This window comes from Sceloporus undulatus, chromosome 5 (assembly GCF_019175285.1).
Source record: "Sceloporus undulatus isolate JIND9_A2432 ecotype Alabama chromosome 5, SceUnd_v1.1, whole genome shotgun sequence".
NCBI lineage: Eukaryota > Metazoa > Chordata > Lepidosauria > Squamata > Phrynosomatidae > Sceloporus > Sceloporus undulatus.
The window spans coordinates 99,092,547-99,110,028 of record NC_056526.1 but is presented as its reverse complement, the minus strand read 5'-3'; the positions used below and the strand labels follow the sequence as shown (position 1 = coordinate 99,110,028).

Below are 17,482 nucleotides of genomic sequence, written 5' to 3'. Positions count from 1 at the left end.
AGGGCTCTGTCCTGGGCCCAGTGCTATTCAACATCTTTATCAATGACTTGGAGGACAAAATTGGGGGCATACTTATCAAATTTGCAGATGACACCAAATTAGGAGAAGAAGCTAATACCCCAGTGGACAGGATCAAAATTCAAGATGACCTGAATATACTAGAAAGCTGGGTCAAAGCTAACAAAATGAAATTCAACATGGAGAAATGTAAGGTACTGCACATAGGATGGAAAAATTAAATGCAGACATATAGGCTGGGTGACACCTGGCTGAATGAAACTACAGGTGAAAGGGATCTAGGAGTCCAAGTAGACCTCAAGTTGAATATGAGTCAACAGTGCGATGCGGCAGCTAACAAGGCCAATGTGATTCTAGGCTACATCAATAGAAGTATAGTTTCTAGATCAAGGGACATAATAGTGCCACTCTATTCTGCTCTGGTCAGGCCCCACCTGGAATATTGTGTCCAGTTCTGGGCACCACAATTCAAAAACAACATTGAGAAACTGGAGCGTGTCCAAAGGAGAGCGACTAAAATGGTGAAGGGTCTGGAAACCATGCCCTATGAGGAACGATTTAGGGAGCTGGGGATATTTAGCCTGGAGAAGAGGTGAAGAGGTTTCATGATTGCCCTGTTTAAATATTTGAAGGGATGTCATGTTGAGGAGGGAGCGAGATTGTTTTCTGCTGCTCCAGAGACTAGAACACAGAACAATGGATGCAAGCTGCAGGAAAAGATTCCACCTCAACATTAGGAGGAACTTCCTGACAGTAAGGGCTGTTTGACAGTGGAACAAACTCTCTCGGCGTGTGACAGAGTCTTCTTCCTTAGAGGTCTTCAAACAGAGGCTGGATGGCCATATGTCAGGGATGCTTTGATTTAGATTTCCTGCATGGCAGGGGGCTGGACTGGATGCCCTTAGCGGTCTCTTGCAACTCTATGATTCTATGATTCTATAAGGTGGTTTCAGGGTCATCTCAGCTGTTTTGGGGTCCTGAGGCTGGGGAACACATCTGTCTACAATCATAGGAAGTTACACTGCGCTCAAAGTCAAACAACATAAACTGAAGCAACTTCAGTAAGACTGTGTGCAAGTTCCATTGCTACTGGAAAATGGAGAACGTGGATAAAAGCACAAGATATAGCACTTGGTGCCAAAAGTATTAGTCCTTCATGATCCAGTGTTTTGTCTCTGGGACATACTGTAAAATCCAATTTAGGGACTGGCAGATTGACCAGACCTCATGTTCATTTGTACAGATACTTTGCCACTAGTTACTGACTACCACAGCAGCAGCAGAGCATGTTATTAGACACTGAAACTGCCCAGGAGCCCTTGTGGTAAGGTAGATAACCTAATGGCTAGTTGATTGGGGAGTTGTACCTTTGCTCCAAACACCTTCAACCTGCTAGATGTTTTCCAGAGTGTGACAGTTCAAAGGGCACAGGAGTAGTGAAGTGATTGGACATCTCCAGCAACAGCCTGTGGAATACCTTGAATATTGGGGTAAGAGGCTGTAAGACTAGCCTTCCCTCAGCCTCTTCAAAACGTCAAGCTTGCATCAGAATGTTGTAGGGACGAAACAGATGGGCAGGAAAAAGTGGCTTGATGTTGCCTTTTCCAAAGCCGCATTGAAACCCCACCAACCACACTGCCTGATCCCAAGGTGGCTGAAGTGTGCATGTCATGACCACACAGCACGGCTTCAAGCTGTGCCACTGGGCACTTTTTTCCTTACTGTTCCCCACCACCATCCCTGCACATCTTTACAAAGCAAACCACTGGCGACTGCCATCTCATTGGATGGCCATCCCTGGGACCCATTAGGACAGGGCATCAGAGCAGAGGTGTGCCCAGCAAGGTATAATCATGTCCCACTTTACCCCCCCCCTTCACCCCATGCCCCCTCTTTGACTGTTTTATGTATCTCCATGAGAGGTGTCATGGTTTCTCTTTTGGGCATTGCCACCCTGCTTGGGTACGGCAGCTCCATCCCTTTTAAATGCACTCCTCCGATGGGGCATTTACATGCACAATTAGGATTAGGGTTTGGAAAGATTGCCCCTTCAGAGCTGCCCTGGCATCAGTGCATTTGCATGTACATGCAAAAGTACACACTTTCTGGGAAGAAGCGGAAAAATCCAGCTCCTATTTAGTCCGGCTTTTCTCCCTGTGGCGTGGCTTGGGTGCACTTTCCAGCCAGCTTCAAGGTGTGCGTCGTCTAAATGCTTTGCTTTGAAGCGGGCTGGAAACCTGCTTATTTTGACTGTCTGTTTTGCCCCTTAGTTCAGTTGCTTATGAAGGTTTTAAAACTTTAAAGGTTCACCTTTCATGTGTAAAATCAGCAGTTAGAAAAAGACATATTCCTAAATACCCAAATTAAGACCTCCATTCTCCACACAATTTAAGCTATCTGGTGAGGATTCTGGAATTGGTCAAGGAGGATTTAGAATGGATCCATATAGAATAACCTCTTGAAGGGTGTTCCTTTTACCACAGGAATGGACAGTAGTAAAAAGAGATGCAAACTTTCTGAATGGGGAGCGCAGTGCAAAGGTCACTTTGTTCAAGGAAAATAGACAGTGATAGATATCAAAACTTTTAATGAGGCAGATTTACATTGCAGATTTGAGAAACCACTGAGAGAAAAGAGCAGGATGGCAAACATCATATAAAGGATAATTAATAAACAATGATTGGATATTGAAAAAAATCAGTATAATACACATCTAGAGAACCAAGTTTTGCAAGCTAAAATCATACCTGTTGTATCAACCTCTACTGGATCAAAAGAAATTTTAAAATTAACAAAAGGCATCTGTCAGGGATGCTTTGATTTGGATTTCCTGCATGGCAGGGGGTTGGACTGGATGGCCCTAGTGGTCTCTTCCAACTCTACGATTCTATGATTCTATGATTCTATAAAAGTTTGTCTAGAAAGACAATTATATTTGGATCCAGAGGTAGCTATGTTTAGAAAAGAACTACTGAAATCAGTAGAATTTAATTTATTCAGTATTGAGCATGACTCAGTCTAAATCCAATTCTGCTGCTCCAGAGACTAGAACGCGGAACAATGGATGCAAACTACAGGAAAAGAGATTCCACCTCAACATTAGGAGGAACTTCCTGACAGTAAGGGCTGTTCAACAGTGGAATACACTCCCTCAGAGTGTAGTGGAGTCTCCTTCCTTCAAACTGAGGCTGGATGGCCATCTGTCGGGGATGCTTTGATTGTGATTTCTTGCATGGCAGGGGATTGGACTGGCTGGCCCTTGCGGTCTCTTCCAACTCTACGATTCTATGAATAAGTCCACCTGAACTGCCATGGCTGCATCCTATGGAATCCTGGGATATGTAGTTTGTTGAGGCACTTGAGTTCTCTAGCTGAGAATTCTAAAGGCCTTTCCCTAAATTGAAAACCCCAAGTTCCACAGGACGTTTTCATGTTAAAGTGGAATCACAGCACAAAAATTGTACACTATGAAAGAGCCCACAATAAATATTTTTCTCTCTGAAGCTAACAGCAACTTTAGAGGGGTAGATTTGTATTGAGGAAGTAGCACAGGGAGTCAAAGGTTAAGCACTCTTTTCACTCAGCTCTGATCCAAGTTGGAGTCCCTGATGACTGCTTTCAAGAAAAGGAAACTGTCAAGAAATTTAGCTTGTAATCTCCAGACTCTCACGTGTGTTTAGATTCTTAATCTCTCAAGAAGAAAGAAACAGAAGAAAACTCCCAAGGAGGGTTAGCCAGTTATCTCATTATAGTTTAGCTAATAAGATGATAATTGTTCAGCAATTCTTCATCTTTTACTATTATGATAGCATATTACATTACATCATATGTTAAGGCCACACTTAAAAGTTGCCTACAGTCGCTGAAGACAAATCATTATTCAAATATTTTGTACACTTAGGAGATAACATGACAGTGAGAGGCACAAGCCATTGAATCCCTGCTTATTTATTCTAGTATATGTTCTTAAGCAACAGGTGAGGTAGTAGCTTCCTTTATGGTTATGATTATACAAACATACTATGAAGGGTAATATAATCAAAATTTTAAAAGTATAAGAATAAATGATTACAGAGAAAATAGTAATGATAATCAGATTACATTGAAATGTTTAAATTTACAGACTTCACTGATTATTCTACTTATATGCTTTCTTGTTCTACCCCACCAGACATCAACTGTGTTACAACTTTTTGCTATCACAGATACCATGATTTCTGCTCTCTCTCTCTCATTCATATATATATATATATATATATATATATATATATATATATATGATGCTTTGGAACTTTGCAAAACAATATGAAGAAAATTACTATTAAGCCACTTTAAATCCCAGAATTTCCTAGTTTTTCTATGCTGTTCAAATCTTAGTGGTAAGCCAGTAATAAACATAATGCCACTGGCCACACAGGAAATCCTCCACTAAGGTTAGAAACCACTCCATATTGGATCCCCATTCCTTGTTCCATGGAAAGATCTACACCCCTCACATCTTTGGTATCAGAGCTACAGAAAACAGGGAGGGATGTGGGTATGGTATGGATGGTATGGAAGGTGTAGATCCACAGAATCCAAAGCCCTCCCCATTTTTGACCATTGAAAAGGATGGGCATTTAGCGTACTGGCAACCAAATTCACTCTAGTGATGAAAAAAGAAGATAAATAATTCAAAGTCATGTGTATCCCACTTAAGAGATAAAAAAGTCTCTCTTCAAAAAACATGTTGGAAGTATTAAAAGGCCACAACCCATCCCACTATACTTGAAGGTTCTCAATTTATAATGTATAATGCATGACATTATGGCCATGATCCTAAACTAAGGAGATGGAGCGTAACTTTATGTTCAGGGAGTCATGTAGAAGCTGAACGATGCTGCTTTGCTAACGAACTGAGATGCTGCACAACCAAATGCACAAACATGTTCAGCTGCATGTACAATGTGAATTTACATCACCCACATCCATGTACCTGTGTGTATCCCTACACAATGCAGAACTATGCACATGACACTGTATGTACAACTATTTCTCCAGCCTTGAGAGAAAAATGTTGAGCTACCTCTGTAGGGAAATTTATGCCTGTGTAGGACACCAACAGGATTCTAGCCTATACAACCTAGAATGCAAAATACATTTTATTTAATTACAGCTAATGGAACAAACTTCACAGTTATCTTAACCTGTGGATATTAACGGCACATTGTCTCTCACTTGGCAGGTAATGAGTATTAAAAACAATGGATTGTTGCAGCTCGATGCCCATTCATACTTAAGTGCAGGACACCCCCTGTGCAGATTTTACAGATTTGCTTTAAAGCAGGGTTGGGAAATGTGTGGCCCTTTGAATGTTGCTAGACTACAACTTCCATCATTCCTATGTTGAAAGGGTTGATGGGCGGTACAGCCCAATATCTGAAGGGCAACATACCCACCCACCCCCCAGATAGTTTAAGGCAACAACTATCATATTCTGCAACTTGGTAAAACCAAACCAAGAGGCAGGTTTTCTGATCAAAATATACATATATATACACACATATACCTGGGCTTAGTATTAATATGGTAGGGAAATATTTGGTAGACAGTGATTGCAATGCACCTGAAGAGTTCCAAGTTAGGGAAGGAAGAGGGAGCATACACACACACACAAACACAGTACATCATTTGTTGGCAACCTTTGTTTCACTGAATAGAAAAGCACCTCTTTTCTTTACATACTTTTTTCAAATTCCTGACAAAAACTCTTGTTGAAAACCAGCACTTGAGATTGCATTACTAAGACTGTTCATCATAGTGTGGCAGAAATAACATCCACAACAATTTTCCTACCATCAAATCTTTCTGCATCCCAAATATATATAAATCTAAGGCCTTCCTGTGGATGGTATGGTCGAAAGACTTAGTTAACCATAACTCGGTTAACCTAGACCATAAAAACATGATATTCCACAAAAATGTGTTGCTCCATGCCAGGTATGTAAGCATTATTTTTGGAATTTCTTATAAAATGTTTCATCACTTATTCTACTTTTCTTTGTTCTTGAATGCTTCGAAGCAGAATGAAGGGTATAAGTAACAAAGATGCACAGACCGTGAAACAAACTTCAGCTCCTGCCAACCAGTATACTGGAAAGAGAGAAGAGAGACTTAAAAAGCACTCGTAACAATCACAAAAAATTGGAAACTATCCCAAAGTGGTTTCATGAAATAGCTCTTCTTCACTAAACTGATCAAAACTATCTTGGCCACCCCAGATAATGCAGCTGTTCTCTCTAGCCCAGTTAGTTCTAGATCTCTAGATCTAGTTAGTTGCAATCTGTTAGTGAAGACATAAATCTCTGCTCTACTGGTGACAAGCAGGTTAGGCTCCTAAAGATTTACAGTGATAAAGGTACAAGTAGAGGGGAGTGGTTGGTGTGTGATTTGGCCCTTCAAGAACTGCTTATTACAATTTGTAAAGCTGTTGTCAACATCTAGTGCAAGCTGTAATGCAACTCAGTTAACTAGAGTTAAAAACTCGGTGGCTCTCCTCTGAACAACATCAGCAAGTGCTAGAGTGAATTCAGTTCTAACACATGACAGCAAATGCAAGCTAGCCCAGTACTGTGACAAGTCCCACATTTGGTTGAGAATAAGTTTACAGTTCTTGCATTTATACATGCATATATAAATCAACCCATAAAAAGAAATCATCTGTGTTTTCCACCAGAATTTCTGCAAAGAAGTTGCCTAGTTCTGCTATCAGGTTGTCCAAGCCTGGAGCCCTGGTGGCGCAGTGGTTAAATGCCTGTACTGCAGCCATTCACTCAAAACCACAAGGTTGCGAGTTCAAGACCAGCAAAAGGGCCCAAGCTCGACTCAGGCTTGCATCCTTCCGAGGTCGCTAAAATGAGTACCCAGACTGTTGGGGGGCAAATTAGCTTACTTGCTAATTAGCTTACTTGCTGTTCACCACTATGATCTTTGGAATAGCGGTATATATATTAAAAAAAAGCCTGGCTTTAAGATTTTCAGTGAGCAATTTAATAACAAGTAAAGACCAAATAAACACTCCAACCCAAAGCCAGAGTGGAAGTCACTGCTGTGGTTCTTCAGACTGCTGTGGCCAGTCTCTACAGCTGAATTCCACTGTTCCTTACTGACTAAGGGCGAGGATGCTCTCTTTCTGTCCCTCTCCTCTTTTTTCTTCAACAATTTATCACTCTGCTGCATTCTCTTGCTTTCCTTGTTCTTCCTGCAACAATTTCCAGTCCTCTGAACTGATTTATTCACCTAGCTCTAGCACTCTTTTTAAAACCAACCTCCTCACCTCTCTCTCCCTTTCCTCTCCCACATTTCACAGTGTTAATCACAAAGCTCTTAAACAGGAGGCACTGCACTTCATGAGCAACGAAGAATGTAATACCTCTTTAAAAAATGCTACTGTGCTCAATCCCAGAATGGCTTCCTAGCTTTGGGACAGTCTGACAAGGGGAGGGAGGGAAGTTCAACAAGAGCATGGAAGTTTTCTTAACTTCTCCTCCCCAGGAAGCAGCTAATAAAACATAGCAAGGCCAGAGAAACATTGGCTATAATGACCTCAAGCTACCCCAACACCTAGATATGGGGGGGGGGGGAACAAAGTAGAATGAAACTAAAATAAAATAATTCTAGCTTCACCAAATGTTAAAAATTATCCTTTGTGTACTGTGTACTGAACCCAATACATAGCAATGTTCCGACAAGGACATTTTTTTCTTGAATGAGCCCAACCTACTGACAGTCAGGAGAAAAAAAAAACAGGGAAAAATTGGGGGGTGGGGGGCAGGAAAAAAACTAAGGAAAAATTGGAAACAAGAAGAAAATCAATTATGGAATATTTTATTTTAGCATGATTCAGGAAACACATGGACAAAATTTGTTCCCCCCCCCCCCCTAATTTTTCCATGTGCCTTCACATCTCTAGTCAGGACACATCGCTTCTGCTTTGCTGCCTCATGGTTTACTGAAAACCATAACTGGACACTTTAGCCTAAACCCTATTCTTAATTCAGATTAGAGTACAGCCAGTAAATCAACTGGATTGACCTATGTGCTGACTCGTCATCTAACAAATGACTCAGTAGGTCTACTCTACTTGAGGCAAACCAACAAGATGCAGCTCTTCTGTCCAAATTCATTATATTGGCTGGGACCAATGATTTAAATACCAATGGCATAAACCAAGAGATATGTTCAGACCATCTTTGTCCTAGAAATTTCTGGTTTATAGGAAAAAAACTGTACACAAGGGGCTGAAATTTCAAGAAATTGTTTACGACTGTGTAGGTGGCATGTCTGCAAAATAACTACTTTGTACATCTAGTTCTATGTGGATTCTGACCTGACCCGTAACCAAAACAGCAATGACTGGAAGACTAAATGGCCTGTCGTATAGCTCATGAGAGCTAAAAAGGGTAAAACAGCACAAAAGGCTGTGTTTCTGTTAGCTACCCACAAATGCATGTACTTGGAAGACACCTGCATAATTACCTGTTGCTGACATGACTGGCCCAACAGCTCTTGCAAGGGACCCCAGACTCCTTAAAATTCCCATTACTGTTCCTTTTTGGCTTGCCAATCCTGTGAAAATAAGAGGTAGATATCTTTTTTTCATCCACTGTTTCTTTCTCATATTATATCTTGCTCCAAATCAAAGAATTTTAGATTGCTTAATTACTTCCACTTAGATATTTCAGCCATCTTCCTTTGGACTGAAGTATAAAAGTAATAACAGAGCAGATCACCTCACTAGATAAAACAACAATCATTTTATATTTCCAACTTTGCTCTTTAGCTTTCCCCAGCAAAGGAAAACTGGGTACTCAGGACCACAGAGGATGCTACTTTAAATAAAAGGAACAAAATTCAATTGTATAGCAAGTACATTTCTAAACTGATGTACTAAACAGTTTACAAATGTAATCTAATTTTTCAAACTAAGTGGTTTAAAAAGTGTAAGCTAATTTTACAAATATGTATACACATATTGCTAAAAATAAATAAATAAAGGAGGGGGGGTCCTAAAGGCACCAGGTCCTGTTTGATTATAGAAGCAGGTTTAGCCCTGGTTAATACTTGGATGGGAGACTGCCAATGAATACCAAATGCTGCAGGCTATAAGGAGGAACTGGCAAAATCACCTCTAAATATTTGTTGTCTGAAAAACCCTTTAAAAAATCATGGGGTCACCATAAAATTGACAGGTGACTTGAAGACAGGCAGGCACACAAGGTCAACAGAAGCATGCCTAATATGTATACTGTCATCAGTTTTCCTTTAAACATATTCCTTGATGGTTTCTCATCCAAGTATTAAACACGGTTGACCCTGCTTAGCTTTCAAGATCTGGTGCCTTTAAAGTATTTAGGCTCCTTCTACTGACCTTAGGAAACTACAAATAATTCTTTGTACCTTACTCAATAGAGTTGAACATGTTGTTCCTGTCTTTCATTATCCAGTTCCTGAAGCATTCAAAAAATGAGGGCATGTTTATACTATTTATCCTAGTAGTATCCAAAATATTTCCATTTCATTCTTGTTCCTTCATGCTAGACGTTTGTCCAAACTATGCTTTTACAAGAAACAAAATGTAGCTAAGGGGAAATCCTGATGGGTGTTGTAAGTGTTCATTGGAATTGTGAAGTTTACTTTGACACAATCCAAATAGTGCTGGTGGTGCCAGGTGCTGTCATGGTGTATTTACAGTCCTCACTCCAGAATGAGTGTGGCAAAAAAATCTGTTGAAGGACACCCTGACCTATTTTTCAGGCATGTATCTTCCACTTGCTACAGGAAGGGGGTTATGATTTGTGATGTGTGTGAGAACCACAGGATTGCTGTAGACCCCTTCTCCCTGTCCACTCCTTTCCATTCCCAGGTGTCTAGATGGCTTTGTGTGCCAGTGGAAGCTATTTCACCATTCTGGTGGAGTGACTGGTCACATAACCCCATTTTCCCTGCATTCCTCTTAGATGAAGGCCAGACTGTTCGTCATGGTAACATAGTGAGTGCTTTGTCGCATAATCTTCTTTGTCCAGTGCTTCCTACTTTTTAGCCTGAAATCTTCACCATGCAAGCATGGCATGGAACTTGGTTGCTTTAGGGATTGTTTGGCTATGTTTAGTATCTTAATACAAAGTAGTTCAAGCCTGTCAATTTTTGTCTTTAGCACATGATGAATATTTGGCTGCCAGTTCTGATCTTGCTTTTGTTTTTCTTATAGAATTTAGGATTAAACCTTTAATTCCAAATTAGTGTCTCTGAAGCAAGGACTATCTCATATTCATTCTACAAAGAAGTTCATTATCAGAATGCTGAGTAAGAAAAATATCACACCACACTGATATAGTGCTATTATCATACTTTAACTACTATGACTAACTCCTGTGGAATTCTGGGGTTTGTAGTTTAGTGAAGCTTATTAGGTCTCTGGTTAAGAATTTTAAATGCCCCTCCTTAAACTACAAATCCTGGGATTCCACAAGAGGCAGCCATAGCCATTAGTGGAATAATAAGTGCTTTGACAGTGTAGTGTTCTATTAGTCAGCATTTTTGCCCAAAAATATGCAATTTTATTTACAGATAATTCATTGCACTCTAGTTTGCATTTAAGAATTTTGAAACTGCACTAATGGGATAGTTTTAAACCTTTTCCACTGAAATTAATGGTATTTCAAGTGCATTTATTTATTTATTATGCCTTTCTCCCAGAAAGGGACCCAAGGCGATTTGCTGGTGCCACACTCAGTGTCTTGGGAAGAGAAGGGTGAATTAATTTCAGAATTTGTGTTTAAGTCATTTTCACATGTAAGGCAAAGAACTTTGGGTCTGAGGATTCAAGATACAGTTGAAGCAGCTATTAAAAGAGGAAGGTTCTGATTAAACAGCCACTCACCATAGCTGGACACCACTGTAGATAGACAAGGAACAACAATGGCAGAAGCTGGAAGCAAGTTAAAAACGTAACTGAACAAATGAGAACACAGATGATTAAGTGTAGGCTCTATAGACAGTCATGGATAGAGGAGATATATCAAGCCCTGATGTAATACATAGCATGATTTCTGCAAAGCCAAACACAGGTACTTTCTCTTACAAACACTTGAATGGTTGGGGAAACAAAGGGATAAATTCCAGCTCTTGGGCAACAGATGTCTGTGAACATTTAGAAGGGAATGCCATAATCACAAAAAGTCAACATGGGTTTCTGAGAAACAAGGCATGCCAGACTAATCTGATCTCCTTTTTTGATAAAAATTATGAGCTTGGTGGACAAAGGGGATTGCGGTAGATACATACATCATAGAATCATAGAGTTGGAGGAGACGACAAGGGCCATTCAGCCCAACCCCCTGTCAGGCAGGAACTCTCAATCAAAGCATCCCCGACAGATGGCCATCCAGCCTCTGCTTAAACACCTCCAAGGAAGAAGAGTCCACTACACTCTGAAGGAGTGTGTTCCACTGTCGAAGAGCCCTTACTGTCAGGAAGTTCCTGCTAATGTTGAGGTGGAATCTCTTTTCCTGTAGCTTCCATCCATTGTTCCGGGTCCTGTTCTCTGGAGCACCAGAAAACAAGCTTGCTTCCTCCTCAATATGACATCCCTTCAAATATTTAAACAAGGCTATCATATCACCTCTTAACCTTCTCTTCTCCAGGCTACACATCCCCAGCTCTCTAAGTCGTTCCTCATAGGACATGGTTTCCAGATCCTTCACCATTTTAGTCGCCCTCCTTTGGACATGCCCCAGTTTTTCAATATCCTTTTTGAATTGTGGTGCCCAGAACTGGACACAATATTCTAGGTGAGGTCTGACCAAAGCAGAATAGAGTGGCACTATTACTTTCCTTGATGTAGACACTATACTTTTATTGATGCAGCCTAAAATCGCATTGGCCTTTTTAGCTGCCACATCGCACTGTTGACTCATGTTCAACTTGTGGTCTACTTGGACTCCTAGATCCCTTTCACACGTAGTTTCATTCAGCCTGGAGAGAAGTGACTAGTGGGGTGCCACAGGTTTTGTTGTGAGCCTACTGCTATTCAACATCTTTATCAATGACTTGGATGAAAGAACAGAGGGCAGGCTTATCAAATTTGCAGATGACACCAAATCAGAAGGAGTAGCTAATAATCTAAAGGGCAAGATAAAAATTCAAAATGACTTTAATAGATTAGAAAGCTGGGCCAAAACTAACAAAATGAATTTCAACACGGAGAAATGTAAGGTACAGTTAGGTATAAAAAATGAAATGCATAGATTTAGGATGGGGAACACCTCGCTTAACAAAACTACATGTGAAAGGGATTTAGGAGTCCTAGTAGACCACAAGTTGAACATGAGTCAACAGTGTGATGCAGCAGCTAAAAAGACCAATGTGAGTGTGTCCAAAGGAGGGCGACTAAAATGGTGAAGGGTCTGGTAACCATGCCCTATTCGGAACGACTTAGGGCGCTGGGGATGTTTAGCCTGGAGAAGAGAAAGTTAAGAGGTGATACGATAGCCCTGTTTAAGTATTTGAAGGGGTGTCACATTAAGGATTTAGCAAGCTTGTTTTCTGTTTTTTGTTAACTGCCATGGCTCCATCCTACAGAATCCTGGGATTCGTACCTTTGTGATGCACCAGCACTCTTTGGCATAGAAGGCTAAAGAGCTTGTAAAACTACAAATTCCCAAATTCTATAGGATGGAGCTACAGCACTTACAAGTGGTATCAAGCTGTATTATTTTTATAGCATATGTGCACCCCAAGTTTGCTCTTTGCTCCCCTTCTCTTTTTTATTTTGTGTTCTTTATGGGCAGGAGGAAGTCCAGGATCCAGTGGCAGACTTCTGGGTGATGTGAAACAAATTGGCAAGGATTTCATATTACAGATTGCTTAACAATGGCAACAAAACAAATATTCAAAACATAAGTGGAGAGATGACCAGAAGTTGATCAGTTTGTAGAATTTTGTGGAGTCTCGTAAAAAAACAACACAGATCCTTCCAGCCTGAAGTCCCAAAGACTTCAGGCAGTGATTCTCTTATTTTATTGATTGTATGTACACTGTTCCAGGAGTTTTTAAAACTAAGCAGCAAGGCAAAAAAGCTTATAATAAAAGCTATTTTTCAATATCTGTTTAATTTTCTCTACGTATAATTAGAGGAGCTATAGTAATAAAAAGGGTGTGATTTCCCCACACTTTTCTATGCAGATTTAAAGACAGTAAATATTTTGTGGATAGGAATCTATTGTAACACAGGATATTTGGAAACAAAGAAATAAATTTAGGAACAAAGATTAAGCAAGTAATGGAATTAAATTTATTTGCTAATCCTTTTCAGCTAAGGTTCATCGTTCACTTGTTTTGGAGCAGTGAGACCACTGGATAGTAAGTCAGGGCCAATTATTTATAATATTCCTGTATGTTAGTTGGCACCTGGACCTTAAGTAAAAACACAGAGACTTTTCCTCCCCTCTCCCTGAAGAGTGAGTATAACAAATACATGTTTAGAAATCTAATTTAAATCTTAAATTCAGGGTTTTCAAAAATTTACTCTTTTAAATTTCCTTAACTTCACATCTTACCAAATTTCACTTTAACCACATAAAACTATGTAAATGTTAATACATTTTTACTGTGTAAATTATATTGTAATTTAATGATGTAATTTTAATTTTCCTAGTTTTAATATGTCACAACTCATTGAGTGATAAATAGAAATTAAGATTTATGAGTAACATTAGTACAAAAAATGATTAAGGCGTCTGTGTGGTATTGGAGGAGATAAATGAGGGCGGGGTACACCATGAGCTATTGCACCAGGTGACATCAACCCTAGTGATGCCACTGACAAGAGGAAAATCCCCTTCCATCTCCATATTGTACACTTGGTAGAAAAGGAATGGAAGTTTACCTACCATGACATTGGTGCCTCACAAATAGTAATTTGTGAGTGAAAAGATATGCAGAGAGCTAATGCAAGAATCCACATACATAGATTAACATGCTGCAAACCAGTCTATGTTTACCTTGCTTTTCCTGCTCAGGAATTGTCAACTATGGATGGTCTGGGGGCAGTATTCTGCCCTTGAAAGTGTGGTTCTGGGGCTGGATGCAGCCACCTCAAGGCTGTCTTTGAGGCTTTTGATTTCTCCTGACTCCCCAAAGCATCCCTATTCTGTCAAAAAAATGAGAGGGATAATTTTGGCAGACAGAACCCAGGGTGTGTGTGTGCTACAAGAACTGCCAACTTAAAAAAATAGCAAAACTAAACATCCCAGCCCAAACAAAACCAAAAGTTACTGGATTGGTGTTTGGAGAACTACTGTATTGTGATGTTGAACTGTGTAGATGGTTCCCCTACAATATATTCAAAAGGTTAACTGCTATTCCCAGGGCCTTTCAAGAGAAGCACTCCACTCCTTTTTTACCCAGAAATAGGGGGGCTTCAGGGTCAAGAGCCACAAATACAGTCTTGGAAACCATATGAACTAAGGGGCCACACATTTGCCCAGCTCTAAATTTAGTTTGCTGAAAACAAAACCTTCTCCATCACAGCCAAAAGTGAGGCATTTTTCTTAGTAGGAAGGAGCCCTGGTGGCGCAGTGGTTAAATGCCTGTACTGCAGCCACACACTCAAACCATAAGGTTGTGAGTTCAATACCAGCAAAAGGGCTCAAGTTCGACTCAGGCTTGCATTCTTCCGAGGTTGCTAAAATGAGTACCCAGACTGTTGGGGGCAATTACTGTACTTACAGTTGTAAACTGTTTAGACACTGTTAGTTCAGTATGAAGCTGCATAGAAATAAAGCTGTTTGTTTTAGTACTGGAACACCTGTCATGGCAAATGGAGTTCACAAGATTCCACAGGGAAAGACTTTAAGAATTTTGTTCTGGAAAACCAATTTGATGTACTTTAAGGTATTCCTGATTGAGGTGGTAAGCTTCAAAAGAAAAGACTGGGTTCATCACCTTAATTGGCATGTGAAAAACAAGCTTTCCCTAACTTTGAGAGTGTTTGTACACTATGCAGTAGCTTTAACCCTGGTCTGCACCAGCAAGTCACCTGTCTGTACCGGTTATCTCCACTTCTGACTATATAACATTTCTCAGTCTGTTGTCCTTTATTCAATGGGCAACAGTTGTAGCTTTCTGAAACAACCTATTTCTTTTGAGGGGAAAAATCCAGAACAGGGTTAATATAATTACACATTCCCTTCAGGGCTTGGAAGGGAAAAATTCAGCATAAGCTGAAGCAACACAACCTAGTGATATCTCTAAACACTGCCATGGCAACTTCAAGGAAGGCCATTAGCATGAGAAGAAACTGCTGTACTTCCTTCAAGACTTTATAAGCAAAGAAAGCAGCTTTGAAACTGAAAGCTATGTGCATTAATAAATTCAAGCAAACTATGGGACAGATTCAGCATGCTTCACTTCACTTTTAAGCTGAAAAAAAGTTCTTTGAGGAGCTCACCAAAAGAGTAGAAAAACAGTCCAGTGCTCAGAATGATCACATTAGTACTCCAGCCAATTAAAAGGAAAGCAGGAACCAACAGCATTATTGCCTGCCAAAAGAAATAGGGGTCAGGAGAAAATGACAAATCTCATGACTTGAAGTACACAACAGTCTTGTTAAATAGTGAAAACCTAATGTCTTTCCTCCTTTGCCTGAACTATTTTGTTAAATTAAATATTTATTGGTTTTTTTTAAAAAAGCTTGTAATCTACAAGACAACAAAACATATGCCAAGAAAGAAACATACATACAGAAATCTCCCTATAAACCCTTTATATTCTCCTCACCTCACTAAAATTAAAAACAAAAGATTTCCCACTTTCCTTTGGTTGTGTCTTCACTATCATAGAATCTCATATAAAGGCAGTAACAATAACTATTAATAAATTTTCCAGTATGATTTTAATCAAGCTGTTTCTTTCTGCAATAAAAAATGAACAAACATTTAATAATAAATAAATAAATAAAACTTTTATTTATATCCCGCTTATTTGTAAGAAACAATCAAAGCGGTTTCCAACAATTAAAATAATAGAGATGTAGAGAGATAACAATAATACAAATATATACAACCCCCCTCTTAAAAAGGAATTAAATTGTTCTAAGATTAAAATTCAAACATTAAAATCAACATATTTATATTAAAATCACACGATTTCATAGTGCAAAAGCAGTGGGCAAACTCATCATGGCCGGGATTGTACAAATACAGAATACTCCAAGTATGGGGAATCTATATGTAGCTGGGGGGTATTCCAGGAAGGCCTGCCAGAAGAGATCTGTCTTGACCACTTTTTTAAAGCTATCTAAGGCGCATTACAGACCATCCAGAAGGGGTGGTCTTGCGCCGCTGCCGGTTGCAGCGTCCAGGAACCGCAGCAGCCAAACGGTGCGGTTCACGGACACTGCAAAGAAGGAGCATGATTTTCGCACTCCTTCCTGAGGCCCGGAAGAGATGCCGCAAGTGCCGAAGCGCGCACTTGCGGCGTCACTTATGCTGTGCGACGTGCGGACACAGAGCGTCCGCTACGTCAAAATGGCAGCGCCCATCTGTATGTGGCAGCGCCATTTTGACGTAGTCATTACGCGTGAGAGGCAAGGTGTGTCAGGAAGCGCTGCCCCTCGCGTGTAATGACAGCACTTCATGAGCCCGTCTGTAACACGCCTAAGTTGGATATTTGGCGGATCTCATCCGGCAGACCATTCCATAGGGTGACAGCAACAGCGGAGAAGATCCTCTGGGAGGTCGCCTTCAGTTTAGTCCTTACAGGCTGCAATAAATTCCTCCCAGAGGATCTGAGTGCATGGGGCAGATTATATGGAAGCAGGCGATTCCTTAAACAGGTTGGGCCCAAGCCATGTAGGGGTTTAAAGGTGATAACCAACACCTTGTACTGTGCCCAGAAACTAATAGGCAGCCAGTGGAGTGACTTCAGTATTGGTGTAATATGGTTGCTCCTAGTTGTTCCTGCAATCAACCTGGCTGCCATACTCTGTACCAGTTGGTTTCCGGACTAGGCACAAGGATAGCCCCACGTAGAGTGCATTGCAAAAATCAAGTCTTGAGGTTACGAGTGCATGTACTACAGTTTTGACATCATCCAATTCCAGGAAAAGGTGCAGCTGGCGTATCAGCCGAAGCTGATAACAGGCACTCTTGACCATCACATTCACTCGATTTCTCATATGAAGTGAGGGGTCAAGAAGCACCCCCAGACTGCGAACCCAGTCCTTCAAGGGGAGCGTGAACCCCTCTAGGACTGGAGTTTGCAACCCAATACCTGGTTTGGGGGCCCCTACCATAAGTACCTCCATTTTATCTGGATTCAACTTGAGCTTGTTTTCCCTCATCTAGTCCATTACTGCCTCAAGGCACTGATTGAGGGGAGAGATACCATCTGTCATCGTCGCTGATGACTCAGACATGGAGAA

The 17,482-nt window shown here is 40.5% G+C and overlaps 1 protein-coding gene across 4 annotated transcripts in view; it reads right to left on the bottom strand.

The window, feature by feature from the left end:
• Positions 1-3,284: 3,284 nt before the first annotated feature.
• Positions 3,285-17,482, bottom strand: part of MFSD10 (major facilitator superfamily domain containing 10) — a 49,186-nt gene continuing 34,988 nt past the window's right edge. For 3 of the 4 annotated variants that reach the window (XM_042470164.1, XM_042470162.1, XM_042470163.1), the window contains 4 exons: positions 15,509-15,599; positions 10,940-10,987; positions 8,536-8,625; positions 3,285-6,150 (listed from right to left, as the gene is read on the bottom strand). In XM_042470164.1, coding sequence (XP_042326098.1) covers positions 6,044-6,150; positions 8,536-8,625; positions 10,940-10,987; positions 15,509-15,599 — 336 coding nt within the window. In that variant the 3' untranslated portion in view covers positions 3,285-6,043. Of the gene's footprint in view, positions 6,151-8,535; positions 8,626-10,939; positions 10,988-14,060; positions 14,210-15,508; positions 15,600-17,482 lie in introns of those variants that run through there. The other variant, XR_006104236.1, reaches the window with a different exon arrangement.